The sequence below is a fragment of the Dromaius novaehollandiae genome, chromosome 4 (assembly GCF_036370855.1).
Source record: "Dromaius novaehollandiae isolate bDroNov1 chromosome 4, bDroNov1.hap1, whole genome shotgun sequence".
NCBI lineage: Eukaryota > Metazoa > Chordata > Aves > Casuariiformes > Dromaiidae > Dromaius > Dromaius novaehollandiae.
Genome location: NC_088101.1, coordinates 21095730 through 21114257, shown reverse-complemented (window position 1 = coordinate 21114257; position 18528 = coordinate 21095730). Strand labels below are relative to the sequence as shown.

General features: G+C 42.1%; 1 protein-coding gene across 2 annotated transcripts; it reads right to left on the bottom strand.

Moving 5' to 3' along the window:
• Positions 1–1423: 1423 nt before the first annotated feature.
• LOC112987880 (cytochrome P450 2U1) lies at positions 1424–18364 on the bottom strand. Of its 2 annotated transcripts, none has more exons than XM_064510562.1 (5): positions 17599–18364; positions 10570–11199; positions 6107–6268; positions 4878–5045; positions 1424–4204 (listed from the first exon to the last, which is right to left on the bottom strand). In XM_064510562.1, exons 1-5 carry the CDS (start codon positions 18050–18052, stop codon positions 4152–4154), a joined length of 1467 nt encoding a protein of 488 aa, XP_064366632.1. In that variant the 5' UTR covers positions 18053–18364; the 3' UTR covers positions 1424–4151. The 2 variants fall into 2 exon arrangements, with proteins under 2 accessions (XP_064366632.1, XP_025963753.2); XM_026107968.2 differs by having other exon boundaries at positions 1424–4452; positions 17599–18363.
• Positions 18365–18528: the final 164 nt, after the last annotated feature.

Genomic DNA, 18528 nt, shown 5'->3' with positions numbered 1-18528 from the left:
TCCCGCTGCCGTGCGGGCGCCTCCGCGGAAAGCAAGAAGGCAGCGGCGGGGCGGACGGCGGGTGCCGGCTCGCCCCTGTTTCAGCGCCTGTTCCCACACGAGCGCGGTGCTTGGGGTCGTTCGCACTCGCGGCTTTTGATTCCTGCCGAGGAGTCGAGCAGCAACACCAAGGTCAACACAATAAAAATACTGCTGTTCGCACTTAAAATTCCTTACGAGCACGTGGCTGGCCTGCGGCCAACGGCAGGTTTGATGTAGAGCCGGCTCCAGTAGCTGTCCTTGTAGCAGAGGTCCCTGTATTTCCTGCTGAATTTTCCGATTTTCCCAGGCTCAGAAGCACTCTGCAGCATGCAGCAAGCACATTTCCAAACTAACGGAATTAAATTTTCAAGTTAGCACAGTCTACAGCAATTCAAAACACAAAATCAAACCCTACTTTTATAAATACTAATGCCCGAATTTCATCAGATGCAACCACCGTTATTTTCCATTTAACTCCTTTACTGTCAGAATGATAAGCACTTCAAGTCAGCAGCAGTACCAGTTTATTGCGTATTTTGAGTCAGCAGCTGGGGTAAACATTAAACTTGTTTGCTTCAATCAAAGTATTCTCATATCTCTGCACTATTTTTTCAAAAAGATCAATGTAGAAAAAGAAAAACCCTTCCTTACTAAGGTGCATCTGACTGAAAATTAGTCACGAGCAATAGGTGACTGCTGGAAACAGCTTTACCCAAGCAGAAACTCTGACAGTTAACTGTTCTTATGTGTACAAATTACAGCTGAGTGTGTAGTTAATGACATTCCCTGTAAAAGAGCCCCATGCCAAGTTATCCGCGATGCAACTCCGCAGTGCAAAACAGAGGATTTCTGTGCTGTCGTTGCTCCTCAGTGCTCACACCCATTTCTTCCCCACCACCTCTTCAGTTCTGTCCTCCTCAGCCCGTCCCCTGTCTATTCCCAAGGGCCTCCTGCCTTCCCTGGACTCCGCGTACCCCTCTCACGGCGCTCCCCACTCCCGGGCGCCACGGCACCCGCAGGCCAACAAACTGCGCCTCCGCGCTGCCAGCCGTTTTGCTTCTCTCCTGCCCTGTTCCTCAGACCGTTTCTCCTCGCGGAGGCAACTCCCCCTCTGTTTTGTCTTCCCCTCTCCGCTATTCTCTTTTATTCTTTCAGAGTAACAGTGTTTTTAAAACTGTACTGGGAGAATGAACAGACACACTCTATTATTTGCTCGTAACATGCCTGCTATTGCATGTTCCGATCCTCACCTTACCCCCACCTCCTTGATTCCTTGATACCCAAAACTTTCTGTAACATCCTCTCACTCAAGAGCTTTTTTATATTCTGTAAAACATCAAATATCACAAGCTTAGCCAGCAAATGGAACTCATTAAAATGACTATGCAAAGCTGTCAAACACTTACGTAGGAATGACTTTATTAGAAATAAAATGATACTGAAGCAAATCCTGAAGTCATATTTAGAAATACAGACACTTCCAGCATTCAGAAATAGACATCCAGTTATATAAACATACATATTTCAATAAGGCCTCTGAGATAATTCTGTCCCCCAAAAAGGGAAGAGAGGGGTACATTTGCAATACAAACCCACATCTGTCACCACTTTACTTACAGTCTACCAAAAATTGCTACACATTTTTACAACCAAAAATATTTCACTGGTTTTATCCTACAGTTTAGACACTTTCATGGCATCCTCCTGTGAAAATTTCAGTATATCTGGAATATATATGTATATTTTTTGTTGTCATTTGCAACAGCACCTTGCATTCTGGCAGACACTAACACGATTGTACCTTCACATCTGTATTTTCAGCTTGTCGCACTATGCAGCACTTGATTATAGGTATCACCAAAAACCGCACTCTCAAGGTACCATTTCTAGAAAGATAATTTTCAAAGGTGACATTTTAAACTAAATTCAACAGGCAAAACAAGCACAAATACCTACAATTTCACAGAGTAGGAGATTATGTGAATTGTGTCTTCCTTGGAATCTGTAAAAAAAAAAAATACTAAAGTGCTTTTTCAATGTGTCCTCATTGATTAAAAGGACAGGTATTTTACATAAATCATCAGTTGCACATCCAGATTATTATGCTGCTTAAAAAGACATTCCAACAGAAAGATAAATATTATCAATATTTAATTTTAGCTTTGCAATGAAGCATTACTATTTTAAAGATTTCCAGACAAAAATCCCAACCATACGAAACCCATTTATTCCTTGTAGAATATTAAGAAATAATTACTTATTATTCCATGCTGTCAGCTTTTAGCAAAGCTTAGTGTTAGTATAACTAGCACTGGTACTAACTTAACTTTTTATTATGCTGTGGGGTTTTCAAAAAATTTCACGTGGGTATTTAACACGAGCACGCTCTAACCTATAAGGTGAAAGATTAGCTTATATAAGCACTGAAAGTTCTTACACAAACATTACGGTACCTTACCAATCAAATTCATCATTCAGAAATTAAGCCACTGTGTTAGGCAAGAGAACAAACAGAAAACCTCATACCCAAAGTAACTGTTTTACAGTCTTTGCTAGGCACTACCTGGTTTTTAAAGCTTCAAGTGGAAAAGTGACAAAAACAGAGGTAATTTAAATTTCAGGAGTTGAATTTTCTCTTTTAGAATTTAGGTTTCGTTTCTGCTACAGACTACCCGATTCCAATTTCACATCACAATCTTGCAATTTTAATATCAGGAGTTAAGACAACACTAGGACTGCTAGCATTGTCTAGATTTCCAATGGGGAAAAAAAAAGAAGTACGACTTCCTTTGAAGCATATATATGGATCTATTTCCTCTGAAGTACTGCTAAGTCAAAAGGTGTATAGAGATTTAAAGATGATTAAGAACAATTACTTAAAGGTTAATTGTTGCCTGACCCCCAGAGGATGAAACATTTCAGAGATCTTTCAAATAAAAGGCAAGCTTATGCAGAGCAAGCGTTCCATTCGGAAATTCTTAACCATAGGCTCCCCAATGGTTAGTTAATATTGCTAAACAGCACTAAAACTGTGCATGAGAAAAGAGTAAGATACTGATATATTATACCAGCTATAGATCTTTTTACTCCATATGCAAGATAACAAAGAGAGAGCCTCTACAATCAAGTCTCAAGTTTATCAGGCATGTTTAGGCATGTTTCCATGCCTAAATCTTTAAGAGCTAAATCTGAGTGCCTTTGATGTCGTATCTGAAATACGACTCCAGCTCTCAGAGCCAAACGAGACAGACGTGGCAGTTGTGTCCACACTGCCCATAAAGGCAGAACCTGAGTGCAAGGCCCAACTTTCATATCATCCATTTGCAAGCTTCCCCAATGAGCAGGCGGTCGGTCTGCAGTCAGAGTACAGGCTGTCACCACTGACATGGGGCCCACGGGGAATATGAAGTGACAGCGCAGATGTACTTTTGAACATCTGCTTGGCCATTGCGAAGAGCTCTGAGTCAGGCAGCCAGAGAGGGAAGACTTCTATTGTTTCTTTTTAGAACTCTCATTTCTATGCCGAGATAAAACACCTACATCCAGACTCCGAAGCACTCCTTTCATGGCCCCAAGCCAGCAAATACAGCATGGACTTTTCCACTTGGTATCTGCATTTTTACAGTGAGCCCTGATAGTCTAGAATGCTTGGATCCAGGAATCAGAACTGACTTGATCCAGCCTATGAGTTACTTGCAAGAAAGAATCCTCTAAGATTAAAAGAAGTGTCATTTAGTCATTTTTTAAATAGTATTTGTCATTATTTATACTCAAGTACAGTGTTTCCTTATACTGGCAATGGTAATACCCTCTCCTTCATTAATGCTTTGGTATTAGATCATGTCCTTCACTCACTTAGTAAATTAAATGGTTATGCACTGCTTTTACCAAAATAACCATTATTATTCACTAAAGCATTAACATATGTTTTGGACCATTCTCCCATAATTAGCATTTGACAAACTGACAGCCATAGCTTACAGATTGGGGGGGGGGGGGGGGGGGGGGGAGAACCAGCAAGTTTCAATATCAAATTGCAAACTACAGTGCTGTCAGTTCATTTGTGGAATGCAATAGCTGACACAACAAAATCTTCTCTTTCCAGAAGTATTAAGGATCATTCTCACTGATTATGAAAGTCCATGCAGTTGGTGTTTTTCTGCAAAGGAAGTAGCACAATAAGCTGGAAACAAAATAAAGCTGAATTTAGTAAGTGCAGTATTTCTTCATTTAATCTTTTTTTGATGTTAAATCATCTCTTCAAAGCTATTAGTTTGAATGGACATGGAGCTAAAGTTAGACCAAACCTTCCCTCCATGGATGGTTTTGTAGCATTTTCAGGGTACAAAAACGTAAAACTTTGCATGAGACTTGCAAAAATTAAGAACAGCTCCATTTTTGCCAACTGTTCTCCCATGCACACACGTTTACCTAAAGAACAGTTAAAAAGAGACATATTACCATTTTTATACTGTTGATCCACTTGTTAACACATATACAATTCCTGTAACATCTTCCAAACTGAGAGGGACTCAAGCTACAAGTTACAAACTTCCAAAGCTTTGGTCTCCAGTATTTGAGTCTGAGCCTTGCTCAGCTTTACTGCTTGATGCAAACAGTATTTACCTCCATTATCAAAGTACTGCTAATCATTTCTCATTTCTGCCAGGCAAGTGGAGCTTTTAGAAACCCAACTACTTTGTTTTGCAAGTCACCAATTATAATAATAAAACAAGTTCTATAGTTAGTCCTATGAGTCCCTTTTCAATTTCATGCCTTCAAGGCCCTACACTTCAAAAAAATGCCCCCCTCCTCCTTCAAAAAAACCAAGTACTGAGTGCATCTGGATATCTTACCCATTCCAAAAGGAATGAAGGCCTCTTTCTTAATTAGCTCGCCATTTTCATCCAGAAATCTTGTTGGTTTAAAGTCATCTGGTTTCTCCCAGATATTAGGATCTCTGTGTACTGACCACAAGTTGGGCACAATCACACTGCCCTTAGGGATAGTGTATCCTTGCAGCACTTTAAACAAAAGCACAAAGACAGAGAATCTGACAGGTTGTTAGGAGCAAACAGAGGAGACTTTTATATTTAAAGGAGGACTAGAATACTTCACAATAATGACAGGAATACCTAGCTGTGGACTGCAAACAGAGCAGGAGCTTAAGGCAGAGGTGCAAAGGTGACCTCTGCTGCCACTTGAATTCTAGACCCACTGGGTCAGCATATGGCAGGTCAGAGCAGCTGGAAAGACACCAAGCTATGCCAGCGGCTCCCTGCAGACAAAACGGAGCAGAGAAGCCTCAGTCGCATTACTCTTCTCCAAGGCCTCATTCAGTGTGCCAATATCACAGCAACAGCAATCATTAGAAATGCACTCGGCTGAATGGAAGTGTTTTGACCCAGTTTTCTCCAACTCCTGTGTTGTCACAGTGTCCCATCACAGTGAAGACAGAGGGTAAGGAAGAGGCATAAGTAATCTCAAAAGGATTTTGAAATGATTAGCCTAATTTCAGTTGCATCTCACTGTCCTGTAAACCAAAACAGTTAAATAAGCAGATCAATTCAGGATTGCATTTGAAGCCAAAGTACTGCCACCTCCCACTGACTTTAGCCAGTTCTCAACTTTATTTATGACACCATATAGCCAACAAAAAGACTTTGGAAAGGGTATTTATTATTGTTTTCTGTAGATGTGGAGCTCAGTAGTCCAAGCTTAGCAAACTGATTACTCCCAATCAATATTTTCAAGGCTCTGTTGCAGATGGCAGGAAACTTCTCTGCTGTTTAAGGTGCAAAGGTGGAATCTCAGCTTTCAATTACCACTGAGCAAATCAGTCAACAAAATCTGACCTCCAGAAAAGAGAGGTCTCTAAATTTGAAATGTTGTGGATATTAGGTCAAACATACAGCTTAACTATGTGAGTATCTCAAGCCCACCTATTCTCAGTAAATGACATTTAACATAGTTGGTTACATGCGTTAGTATAGAAATGAGATCTTTGTACATCCTCACTAGACTTCCCATCAGATGTTCATCCACAGAAGAGATACTGTATTAACAAGTCTCTACAAATGCTTACCAGCAGTTTCTGAAGCCATTCGAGGGATAGAAAGGGGAACAACTGCAGTCATCCTTTGCACTTCCATAATGGTTGCCTCTGTGAAGGGCATTTGAGCCTTGTGGGCAAGAGAGGGAACTTTGTCACGTCCTAAAACTGCTCCAATTTCTGCATGAACCTTCTCTATTCAAAGGGATTCAGAAGAAAAAGATGCACAGTAAGTGAGAAGGCATTATCTCCATTTCACTTGTCTATGCATCATTGTTTACATGTTTGTCAAAGACAACTGCAAGACATACACCTAACCGAAATAACTGTGCCAACAGAAGCCTTAAGAACAGACTCAGTTAAGAACAAGGCAACCAAGCACAATCTTGACTAGTTTCTACAGTAAAGCAACTTAGATGTCAGACACTTCTATATGGGAAAAGTACAGGAAAAGTTCTATACCAGTTCTAAATGTAATCATAACCTTAACTTACAGTGTAACTCTATGGTAACTTGAATGGTAAAAATACCAAGTTTCTGGCCTGCATCAAAAAGAATAAAAAGAGAAGGATCACGGGCTGCATGCACTGCATGCCTGGGCTGGTTTCTGGTCCCCAGAAAGAACCATTTCTCAGAATTGAAAAAGAGGGTGAAGAGATGGGAAAGCTTTTAATGCAGTTGCTTTATTTCATTCTGGAGCAGGAATTGTGGTCTAATACTGCATGCATTAAAAGCCAGGCAACTTCTTCCTGCTGTTTCCTACTTTCAGTTCACTGAATCTCAAGTCAGCTATTTCTTAATTACCCAGGAAGGCATCAGAAAATGCTCCTTCCCCTAGACAGACCTTCTGCAAAGGAAAAACAGGAGTTAGAGACTTAATTTCCATTCTCATTCATCCAAGGCAAAGTGTCAAATTATTGGTTAGCCCCTTTCATCTCACTAAAGGCTCAGCACACAAGCAATTCTCTTCATAAAAGTTCTAAGATGCAAAATTTGCTTCACTCTTGTACAAGACAATGTTAGTTTTATTCCACGTAACTTGGAATTTGGCTTCATAAGCGAAAGACAATCTTGAAAGAGGGGAACATACCAATACTAAGTGTTAATCAAAAATAATGCAAGTCGGTTTTCATTTTTTACTCATGATACCCTGAGTGTTTTGTGGTCGTCCTGTTTGCTGGTCCTAAGATTCAGAATCCAGGCTGCTTGTATTTCTGAGCTTTTGTTCTCTTCTCTCCATAGCACTGATTCAAGATTAAATAAAAGCTTAATGCAAGAAGTTTCTCTGTTTTCAAAGACATGGAAAGCATTCAAAAATAGCACACTGATTGTGCTCAACAAACACTGCTGCCATCTATTGGGCTTGCTAGGGAAACAAGTTCTTGTATGAGGAACACACAGCAAAAAGCAATTTGCTAACGGTGATGGCACTCTGGTATCCGGTTTGGGTTTTTTTGCTACTTTTGTCACTGACAGATTATGGCCCTGGATTCAGGTATGCAGGTCCACAGTGGTTTAAATGAGGAAAGTTTTCTATATTCAAAAAAAAATAGTAATTAGAAAGACTGGCTGTCTCATGCCAAATGTCACACAAGTCTTTTTATTACAAACAACAGTCCTTAGGATTTCGCAAAGATATGTGGAATCACACAGAAAACAGCCCAATTGCTACTGGCATTACCAACTGCAAAAACTGAGCCTCCAAGACCCCCCCCCCCCCCACACACACACACACAAATAAATAAATCTTATTTACTTCCACAGCTCTTCAGAACTCAAGGACCAAAACTAAGTCAGGGGACAGACCAAATCAAAATCTCACTCCTCAATGATTTCCTATATATGCTTATGTGCGTGTACCGCCCCCCCCCCCCCCCCAAGTAAAAAGCAAAACTGAATTCAACAAACAAACAAGTTCTGGTTTTGGGGATTTTTTTCCTCTCATAACCCACCATTTGCCTTTCCAGAAAGTGTCCGTGTGCAACATTTGCTAGTGCTGAAAGTTATGCAATTCTGGCATTTCCTTTAGGGGGCAAGAGAAACATATCACTAAAAAAAAAATGAGGGCCATGGGCCATATCTGATTCTCAATCACGATACATAAGGAATGGGATACTAGAAATAAGAGAATTCCATTACATAACTGAGTGACACACATTCCCTGGAGTACTGCGCTTCACCACATTATCTGACAAGAGCCACAGCATAAGGGAAGGACGATCAGAGATGTTAGAAGTGTTAGAAATCAGCAGAAGACAGAAAAGTAACAGGCACATGTATAGTAGCAGACAGTAGGGGTGGGGGTTAAAAAAAAAGACAAAACCTTTCTAAATCTCATTTGGGTAGTTTAGAACATATTTAATACGTATAACTGCCTGTCAAGTTAAGAGTGATAGCACAGCACCATTAAAAATATAAGAATAAGCCCATGCAATAAAATATTACTACAGATTTGTCTTCAGTGAACTCTTTATCTTTTATATACTGAACTGTTGCCCTATTTTGCAATCTTTGCTCAACCCTTTGCATTGACTTTGTACAATTAACTACGATCTTGACCTATTTAAAGAGATCATTCCAGATAGATAGATGCTGTAAACAAGTACCTATCTGCTAATTTGAAAAGCAGCTGCAATACCCTCAAATCTAGAGTACTTGATAAAAGTATTCCAGGCTTATGCTGTTCTCAAGATAACTTGAGGTTTACCCTTCTTCACTTTGAGTTAGCAGAAAGCCTGGCTAAAGCAGTGGTTTCTGGGGGAAATGTTTCACTAGCATAAACTGTAGTAGAATTACTTCAGTAGAATCTGTCCATCCTGTCAAGTTTTCCAGTATGCATATGCCTGACAATCTCTTTAGTAAGAATCAGTTGTTGTGTGCGACTTCAGGAGAAGCTGCTCCTAAATCAGTTGCTTTATTTTCATTAAATCCAGCTATCTAAATTTGCTTCAAATATAGTTTTCCAGGCTTACTAAAGAAAATGCTGTCTTAGCAACCATGTGCACTTTAACAAGACTGAATATAAAAAAAATTAAACCAAAATTAATTTTAAGTCTTTGAAGATGGAAACTTAAGAAATTCTGAAAAATAACTCTATCAAGTACTATTTTAATATTGTAATGTCTACAGTAACACTGGTATTTCTGATATCCACAACTCTCTACAAGGCATTTTCTAAAACTCTATCACAAACAGCAAGCTGATCATAGTGCCCTAGAATAATCTGGGTTGCCAGGAACCTCTGGAGGTCATCTAGTCCAAACCCTCACTCAAAGCAAGGCTAACTACCAAGCTGGATCCCGCTCTGAGGTTAGATCAAACTACTCAGGACCATATCCAGTTGAGTTCTGAATACTTCCAAAGACCGAAATTCCATAACTCTCTCAGCAATGTGTTCCAGTGTTTGACCACCTTCATAGTGAAAAAAATTTCTTAACATCTAATCAGAATTTTCTTGCTGCAGATTGTGTCTGCTGCCTCTCTTCCCTTCACTGGACACCTCCAGGAGGAGTCTGGCTCCATCTTCTCTGTATTCTCTGACCAGGTAGTTATAGCCAACATAGGGTCTCCCTTTAGCCTTCTTTTATGAAGGCTGAACAAAGCCAGGACCCTCCTATGCCACCTGCTCCAGCCCTGACCATCCTGGTGGCCCTCCAGTGGACCTGCTCCAGTATGGCAATGTCTTTCTTATACTAGGGAGCCCAGAACTGGACACAGTGCTCCAGAAGCAGTTTCAAGCGCCAGATAGAGGAGAATAATAATTACTCGCCCTTCTTGAAGGCGGGCATGACATTTGTCTTTTTTCCAGTCATTGGCAACCTAACCAACTGCCATGACCTTTCAAGACTGATAGGGAAAGGTCTTGCAACTACATCAAGCAGCTCCCTCAGCTGCATCCCAGCTGGTCCCATGGACTTGTGCGAGTCCAATTTGATTAAGTTGTTCCTAATTTGATCTTCCTCTACAGTGGGTAGTATTTCGCTTCTCCAAACTCTGCCACTAGGTGCAGGAACCTCCCTGCTCAGGGAGGCCTAAAAGCAGACCTTACCACTGTGTATTTTACATGTTTTGTATACCTTATATCACTATTAAATAATTCATGAAGTATTTGACAAATGATGATTAGAAGTAACCACAGACCTGAAATGTTACAACTGCCAAAGCTTTTAAAACATGCCAAGCTCCCCTTGGATTACTGAAAAAAGATGAAGTTGTCGCAAACCGGAAGAAATGCAGAGATGTAGCAAAAAAGTCAATTTAGATTGTTAATACACAGCAGTAATCTAAAGATCATCATAGCAGAGCAGAATTACAAAAGATGTTTTATTACATACCAACCTTTCAAATTATACATACACATGTGCAGAAACTTCAAACAACCTCTATATTGTTCCTGTTTACCTGTTTGCTTCCATGTCTTCCTGCTAAAACATATCTGAAAATCACCAGGCGTTTTACAGTCTGGAATAAAACACCTAGAACAAAAATAGTCTTACCTTGTACTTCTGGGTAGAGAGACATATAGAGCAGGCACCACAACAATGTGTTGGAAGTGGTGTCTGTGCCTGCAATGAAGAGGTCACCAATGATAAAAAAGAGGTAGTCTTCATTAAAACTGCTCTCCTTGTTCTTCTCTTCTTCTGCATGGAGGAAATACATATCAATGAAGTCCCTGGGATTTGCTGCATCCAGTGTATCCCTGTGCTGTGCAATTATTTTCTTTAGAAAAGCAGTAATATCTAATTCTGTTTGTCTAAGTTCCCTGAAAGGCCCGAAGGGAAGGTAATACAGCCAAGGGCAGATATTGACCAGGATCATAGAGCTGTTCACACTTAGCTCTAGTGCACGGGCCATGTTCTTCAGCATGGTCTTGAACTCAATGTCTTCGTAGTTAAAACGCTTTCCAAAAGTCATGGAACAGATAACGTTGGACACCGCATTGCGAATAATCGGAAAGGGATTAAATGAATCCTTTCCATGCTTCAGCATTTCTTCCTTTATAAACTTCAGCTCCTCAATGATTTTAGGTTCTAAGCTATGTCTTCCTACTCCAAAATGACGAAGCGTTGAGAGAGAGAATTTCCTCTGTTGCTTCCAGACAGGGCCATAAGGTGCAAAAATAACACCTAGAAGAGAAAGGGAGAGTCTGAAATGAAGCTGTTCTGTTTTCAAGAGGGCATAGTCAAACAGGCCTGCAACCTAAGAGCCAGATAGAGGGAAAAGGTGTATGGCAAATCTGTCCAAGCATAGGACTAGGAGCTAAAGAAAGAAACCAGCTCTCCAGAACTTCTTTTTCAGCCTTGGGAAATCCTGTCCCTCATTTTCCCAAACAATAAATTGAATATAATAGCTACATCAGTAGTTTTATTAGTCTTTGCAAGACACTAATAGATGGAAAAAAGGTACTACAGAGGCTTTATTACAAACAGTAACAATTTTGTAGGCAATTTTCTTTTCAAAGTCTGGAGACAAATTCCATGAGTAGGGCAGAATAGTAAGATATAAAACACAACTTGTTTTGCATTTCTTTTCCCCTTCGTGTTACATAAACTTCTCAATACTGTTTGTGTGTGTACATGTTTCTACTACTAGTAGCATGTTTCTTTAATTAAAGTACAAGATACATATGCTGCAAACAAATTGCAAAGGTGAAGGCAGATTCAGAGCGACTTGGTGAAAACATCTGATTTGCATCTCTACAATTTTCAAGCCTCTAGGCACACGTTCTGCATGAATGTGTCATCGTGATGCGTAACTTGAATGCAATGCCTTAGCTTCAAATAAAACATTGTTCCCTTACAAACAGGAAGATCTTGTTAGATTAACAAACTGCACCAGAGATACTGCTACATAACTAAAATACACTACCAGCTATTTGCGATGTACTCCAGTCGCTGATACCTGAATATGGTTAACCTGAGAAAGTTTAAAGCCATCAAAGCGAGTTAGTCTTTTGTTTTTTAGTAAAGTGACATCACATCAGTTTTTTCTAGAAATAAAAAATCAATCCAAAAGCAATCCAAAAGACATGAACAGTTAAATGCGACAAAGATAGTATGATATCTTTATAGTCAGGTTTTCTGATTACATTATCTATTCATAATGGATAATATTATATATAATATTGTAAAAATACAAACACGTGACCTAGTTTCAAAAGTCCTAAACAAAATAAGCAAAATATTTTGATGAGTAAGTACAATCTGAGAATCAGCTGAACTTCATTTCCTCTGTACAAAGAACATGCTTTAGAAAAATGTATTCCAACACCTATTATCTGTTACTAGCACTTTAAAAAATTGAACAAAAAATTTTTCAGATCACCCTTCTCAAGTAATGTTTCCTGGAAGTACCAGTACCATGAAGTAGGGTAGGAGAAAAAACAGGCATATTTTGGGCTGAATTTGACCAAGAACCAACCTGGGTTTTCAGGGTTTTGTTTAAAGTGGGAAGGGGGATGTGCAGGTTTTTTGGAACAAAAGAACACGTTATCACTATTTCTATCCCACAGCAAATATTTCCAAAACAGATTATTCATCCACACTCTCTTCCCCTTTCTGTCATTAGGTAAGTTAGTTTTAAGATCCAAATACCGTCACAAAAGAAAACAGACCAATTATCCTGAATGCAAAGAAGGCCCTCACAACTACGCAGAACAGCTAAGAGCAACAGCAGCACACGAGGAGAGTCATTCCAGCCCAGCCTGGCACACAGCACTCCATGGCACAGTATCTTCTGAAGTTCTGAAACTCCAAAGCGACTGGAGAATGCTAAGAACTGGTTTGCAAACTGGAAAAAAATGACATATGGAAAGAAATAGATTAAAAAGGAAGAGGAGCATAGTTAGAGTAATAGAGATAGGAGAAGAAACTGAACTACCAACTAGATCATTGCTGGGCAACAATAACGGAATAGTATTCTACTGTTTTCACAGAAAATCCCTGCATGAAGTGAAAAGTCAGCTGTACCCAGCACAGATAACCATACTATAAAAAAGAAATTGAAAAACTCTAATTCCAAAGTAACACCAACCCACAATTATCAGTTCATGCTCACTTCAGACAGCTAATCTTTGTGAATTGATAATTAAAACCTTTCAATGCAACCAATTACCAAAAAAAAAACAAAACAAAAAAACACACAGACAAACACACACATCCATAACCACAGAGACTGTTTAAGTGAAGAAGATTTTTTTCCCTCTTTTTTGTAGGAAAAACTAAATTCTTGCTAAAGAAGGAAGTTCTTGCTCAGGTTAGTTTCCCATACACACACTTAATTTCCCACTGCTTCTTTTAGTGTCGTTGCAATACTGGAGACATTGATAAACACAAAATTCATGACAGATGGCAGATGTTGATGTCTAGATCTGCACAGGACCATAAAGGCTGATGAGCACCCAAGCTCCATCTACCCTGGGGCCCAAGTCTTCACTACCCCTTACAGCTACAGAATAAAAAAACATTCAGCTAAAAAGAAAGAAACTCGAGTATTTCTCCTTCCCCATACATGTTGAAGATCTAGCACACTTGTACAAAGTGTGGTTCAGTGGTTAAGAACTCATGTCCACGTTCTCCTTTAAGTTCTTACTGTACTTCCCATCCAGCTAAGAAGTCCTCCCCTCTTTGCCACAAGAGGTTGATAAAATACAGTGTCTGCTATTTCTGATACTTCTTTTTTCCTTCCTCCAGGCAGAATATATTATCTGCATCTTATTCACAATACAGCCACACGCAGCCAAGATAAGCCCTTCCCTGTTTCATAATATGCTCAACAAGTCAACTCAGGCTGAAGACAAACTACAATAGTAAATGCAGTTTAAAACAAAATCCCCCCATAAATTTATACCAGTTAAAGAGGTATGCCACAGACCCCTTTACGGGGCCTTCGGTTATAGTCTGCCCATTGCAACCAGATTTCACAAATGCAACAGTAGCTATGTTCCTAGGCTGCATTAGCAGAAAGTGCAGTAACTGTTGGAGCTAGATGTTGAACATAATTTACTGGTTCATGACTTCAGGGTTAATGTTATCTGACAGTTACACAGAGAGACAAGGGAACATTTACTATTATGTGGTTTTGTTCATCCGAATCTGCATTATAAAAATTACACACAACATTTTCTGGACTTATTTTCTGTAACGTTTGCTTATTTTATATCATAAGCCAAAAATCAGAAGCATAAATTTATGCTGATATAAGTAGAAGAAATAATAACAGATAAGAATGATAGATAAGAATGACAGATGATAAGAATGATAGATAAGAATGATAGATTGCTAAGAATAAGCTACACTGACTTGAACCCTATGCTTTTTAACTCTATCATACTGGAGTAGATTTAACTCTATCATACTGCAGATATTAGTCAGACAGTACCATGTTGACAATGGTAAAATAGAGTAGCCAGTCACTAACTTTGAAAAGGAAAGTTACTTGAGCAAATTTTTAAAAAGGAGAGGAAAGCCATTTGAGTACCTGTAAACTTTAAAAGAATTTTTTCTTGTTCTGATAAAAATTATCATACAAAAAGCTAGAATTTTTTTAAACATATTGCCTCTTTTTGCCACATTTCCTCTTTCTGGTAAATTTTATGTGGGCAAGCCTGGATTACAGTAAGGACTAAAGTACTTCTTTATAAGATGGAATAAAGCCTGAAAACCAAACAAAAAGTTGGGTTTTTTTGTTTTTTTTGTTTTTTTTTTTTAACGGAGTGAAGATCATTTACAAATCTAAATTGACCCTTACTGACTCAAAATGACCTAGTATTGTAGAACAAAAGTTGACAGCTGTAGATCTGAAGTTACAGGACCATCTTGCTTCTATCACTTCCCTTCCTAATAAATAAGGACACAACTGCAGCCATCCAGATCTACAGCAAAGTCTGATCCATCAGCTACTGAAATCAAACACAGGAGGTTCCCAGCTCAAATCAGAGAGGCCTCTGTCTGGAAGTTGTAACTGATCCATCTCCCCTATGAACTACTCACAAGGGAAACAGTAACACATATTATAGTGTTATATAAGCTCATATAGTTTTAATGGACAATACCTGAAAGTTGGGTTTTAAGAGTCATGTTGTTCCTACACCATACAAAATCAAAAACCCAAAGCTTTCAAAAAACACACATCACCTTTAGCCCCTTGGTTCTGCAGCTACTGCCTTCCAAATAATGTAATTCTGCTTCAGATCCAGGTTAAGTAGCCTATTTGCCACAATTAACTCAGAACAACCCATCCAGAGCGGCTGCGATTTCCAGCAGCTTCTGACAAACTCCCACACTCTAGGGATGATCAGGCCCACACAACCACTACTCCAAAACGCAGAAGCAGAAACCACTACCTTCAGCTTAACAGAGCTACAAACACAACAACAAATGCCAGCTCAAATCCCACAGAGTTCATTCCTTCAGAAGTGATGCTATGCAAATATAGCTATTCTGCCAGATCTTAACAGGGCCCTTGCAGGGCTAACTCAAGAGTCCTCGCATGGCATCCCTGACCATGGGAGAAGCAGGCAACTAGTACAAAGATCTCCTACCTTCATACCAGAGCCAGTTCAGAACTAGCCTGGTCTGGGTTGCAGCAGAGGCTGCATCAGCCTTGGCTCGGCCCTAGCCCCAAACTGGTTCCTGCAGAATCACTTCCACATTCAAGGTCTCACTCCCTCCGAGCCTTGCCTTAGGCTAGCACTGACCCAGATTTAATAAGCACTCTGGGACCAGGGCATTGTGAGGGTGTTGTAGAGACATTTGTACAGTTCCACGTCAGTCAGTTTAAGGCCGACAAGGCCCAAGCTGAGTTGGGGCCTACTAGCCTTGGTGGACATGAGCTGACTTTTCCCAGTTGACTATTTTACAGTACACGTAAGGTCCACTCTACAAGACTGTCGTATCTGCGGTAATTCAACTTGTTGCCTTGGCTAACATAACTGATGTGTAACAGCTCAATGTGTTTTGTGGATAACTGGATGACCATCACGTAACTGCCTCCTGAACGCAGCTGGGATGACCTTCCAAATAAAACCAAATGTAAAGCAGCGTAATGTCCCTACAACAGCGCACCACGCGGAGCTACGTTCTTTCCATTGCTGTTCTTTCACGCTGCAGCAAGCTTAGGACAAGAGACTCTGGACCCCTTGGCCTCCCCTGGAGCATCCACTCACAGAGGCTATTAACTGATTATCAAAGATTTTATTTCAGTATTTACATTAATTCTTTGTAAGAAGTATGTGTTGACAGTGCTGGATAACCCCTGCGTCATCGTGACCAGACAAGGCTAATGTGGAATTGTCTACAGAGAATGAGAAAAATGTGCCTAATTTACAGCAAAGGAGAGAAAAAAATGCACCATGAGCCTGAACATGCAGTTTTGCAACAAAATTTAAATCGATCTAACGTTTAGCTGCTCTTCACCTTTTCTCCCCCTGGTCCTGGCTAAATGTGCTGTACAACCCAAAACCATCTAGGCACTGTAATAGCGACTGCACCCTAATAAGACCTGCATCTGACTAATATCTCCGCACTTAAATTAACTATAGTTATGGTACCTGATTGCCTTTTAATAAACACAACCTAGGTCCCTCAACTCCCTCTTATCTTTACTGGGGTTATTCTGGCACAGTACGAAGTTGAAGATAACAAGTCTCAGGCACTCAACCAATGGATTTAGCTAGCCTTGACAGCACAACACAAGTTTCGCAATATCATAAGCGCGTTAACAAGCCCCCAGCGCTACTTCTCCTAAACTGAAAAAGAAAAATATTCTGCAAACATTACGATCTGTTACAAACCTAAAATCTAAGTAGGAAGAAATTCTAACTGCAATATTCCCATAATACGTTTAAACTTCCCATGTCCTTTTTTTTGGTGTGTAAGCTACTAAACTCTACTTTTGTTGCTTTTTACAGATGTGCTGCTTGACGTATTCGCAAACCAGGGTGTGCTCAGTGAGTTTTGCCAAGCAGACTTAACTCAGTGCCAACATCACAGCAGCACTAACTCACGAGCGGGCTGTGCAGACTGCATATCTATGGGACTCCACCACAGCCCACCTCTAACCAGCATTACCCTGCTAAGAACCGGGGAAGCAGGCAGTTATTTCAAATACTACAAAAGTAATTGAAATTTCTTCTCACGGAAAAACGAGAAAGGCTCAGATGAGAGACTTGCAATTTCCTAAGCCCCTGGGTGAACACGGGACGCGCTTCCTTTACTGTAGACAGGGATAAAAGGAGCAGGCATTTCACTCCTCCTGACATCATTTGCCGCGTACGCCACAGCGCTGCAAAATTAAGCCCTTCGCAACGATTTCACGTGCCCACCTCGGCCCGGGACCCCCCCCCCCCCCGCCGCGGTAACGGACCGTTAACGGCCACCAACGGTCGCCGCGCGGGCAGGTGCAGCGACGCCGCTCGCGAAGCGGACGAGGGCTCCGACCGCGGGTTTGGGGGGTAAAGGGCTGCCGCGGCGGCAGGGAGCCGGCCGCGGCGGCGGCTCCGGAGCGCGGCGGGCCGGGCCGCTTACCCTTCTTGTGGGTGATCATGACGACGATGGGGACGGTGGGGCGGTCGCTGAACGCCTCCGCCTTGTGCACCAGCGCCTCCCGCACCGCCTCGAAGGTGTTGAGCACGATGAAGGGGCGGCTGCCCACGAAGAGCCGGAAGATGCTGCCGTAGATCTCGCCGAGGCCGGTGAGGAAGACGTGCGGCGAGAAGACGGGGCAGCCCTTGCGGCCGCCCCCCACCTCCAGCACCCACTTCCTCAGCAGCGGCGGCGGCAGCAGGGCGAAGGCGAAGTTGCCCACCAGCGGCCAGGGCGCGGGGCCCGGGGGCAGCCCCGGCGGCGGCCGCGGCCGCCTCAGCAGCCAGTAGCAGCCCAGCCAGCACACGGCGAGCAGCAGCGCCTCGGTGACGCTGGGGCCCCGCAGCAGCCACGTCCAGGCGCCGGCGCCCGCGCCCGCGCCCGCCGCCGCCGCCATCCTCGCAGGCGACGCGGAGCTGCGGGCCCGCCGCCCGGCGGCCGCCGCTGCTTATGGGCGCTGCGCCGCTCCGCCCCGCCCCGCAGCGGCGGCTTAAGATGGCGGGGCGCCGCGGCCGCGGCCTGCCGCCGCCAGCATCTGAGGGCTGCCGGGCGGCTTCGGTTAATTGGGAGGAAAAGCGGCCCGGAGATTATAGGGCATTAACGCAGCGGATTTGCGCACTCCGGCAGCGCCGCTTTAATCCCCGCTGCGGGGCGGGACCGGACCTGCCCCGCCGCACGCTCCCCCCACCCCCCGGCGGCGCCCGCTCCGCCTCAGGCAGCTGGGGGAGGTGGCCGGGGACCTCCGCCTCCCCCCCGCCCCCCTTGGGGACCTGGGCCAAGATTTCAAAAACAGTCTGCACGATTTTGTTGAACACTAATTCCTGCCCTTCAGGGTTCGAGAAGGACTGACAAAAACCGACTTCAAGCCTTAGC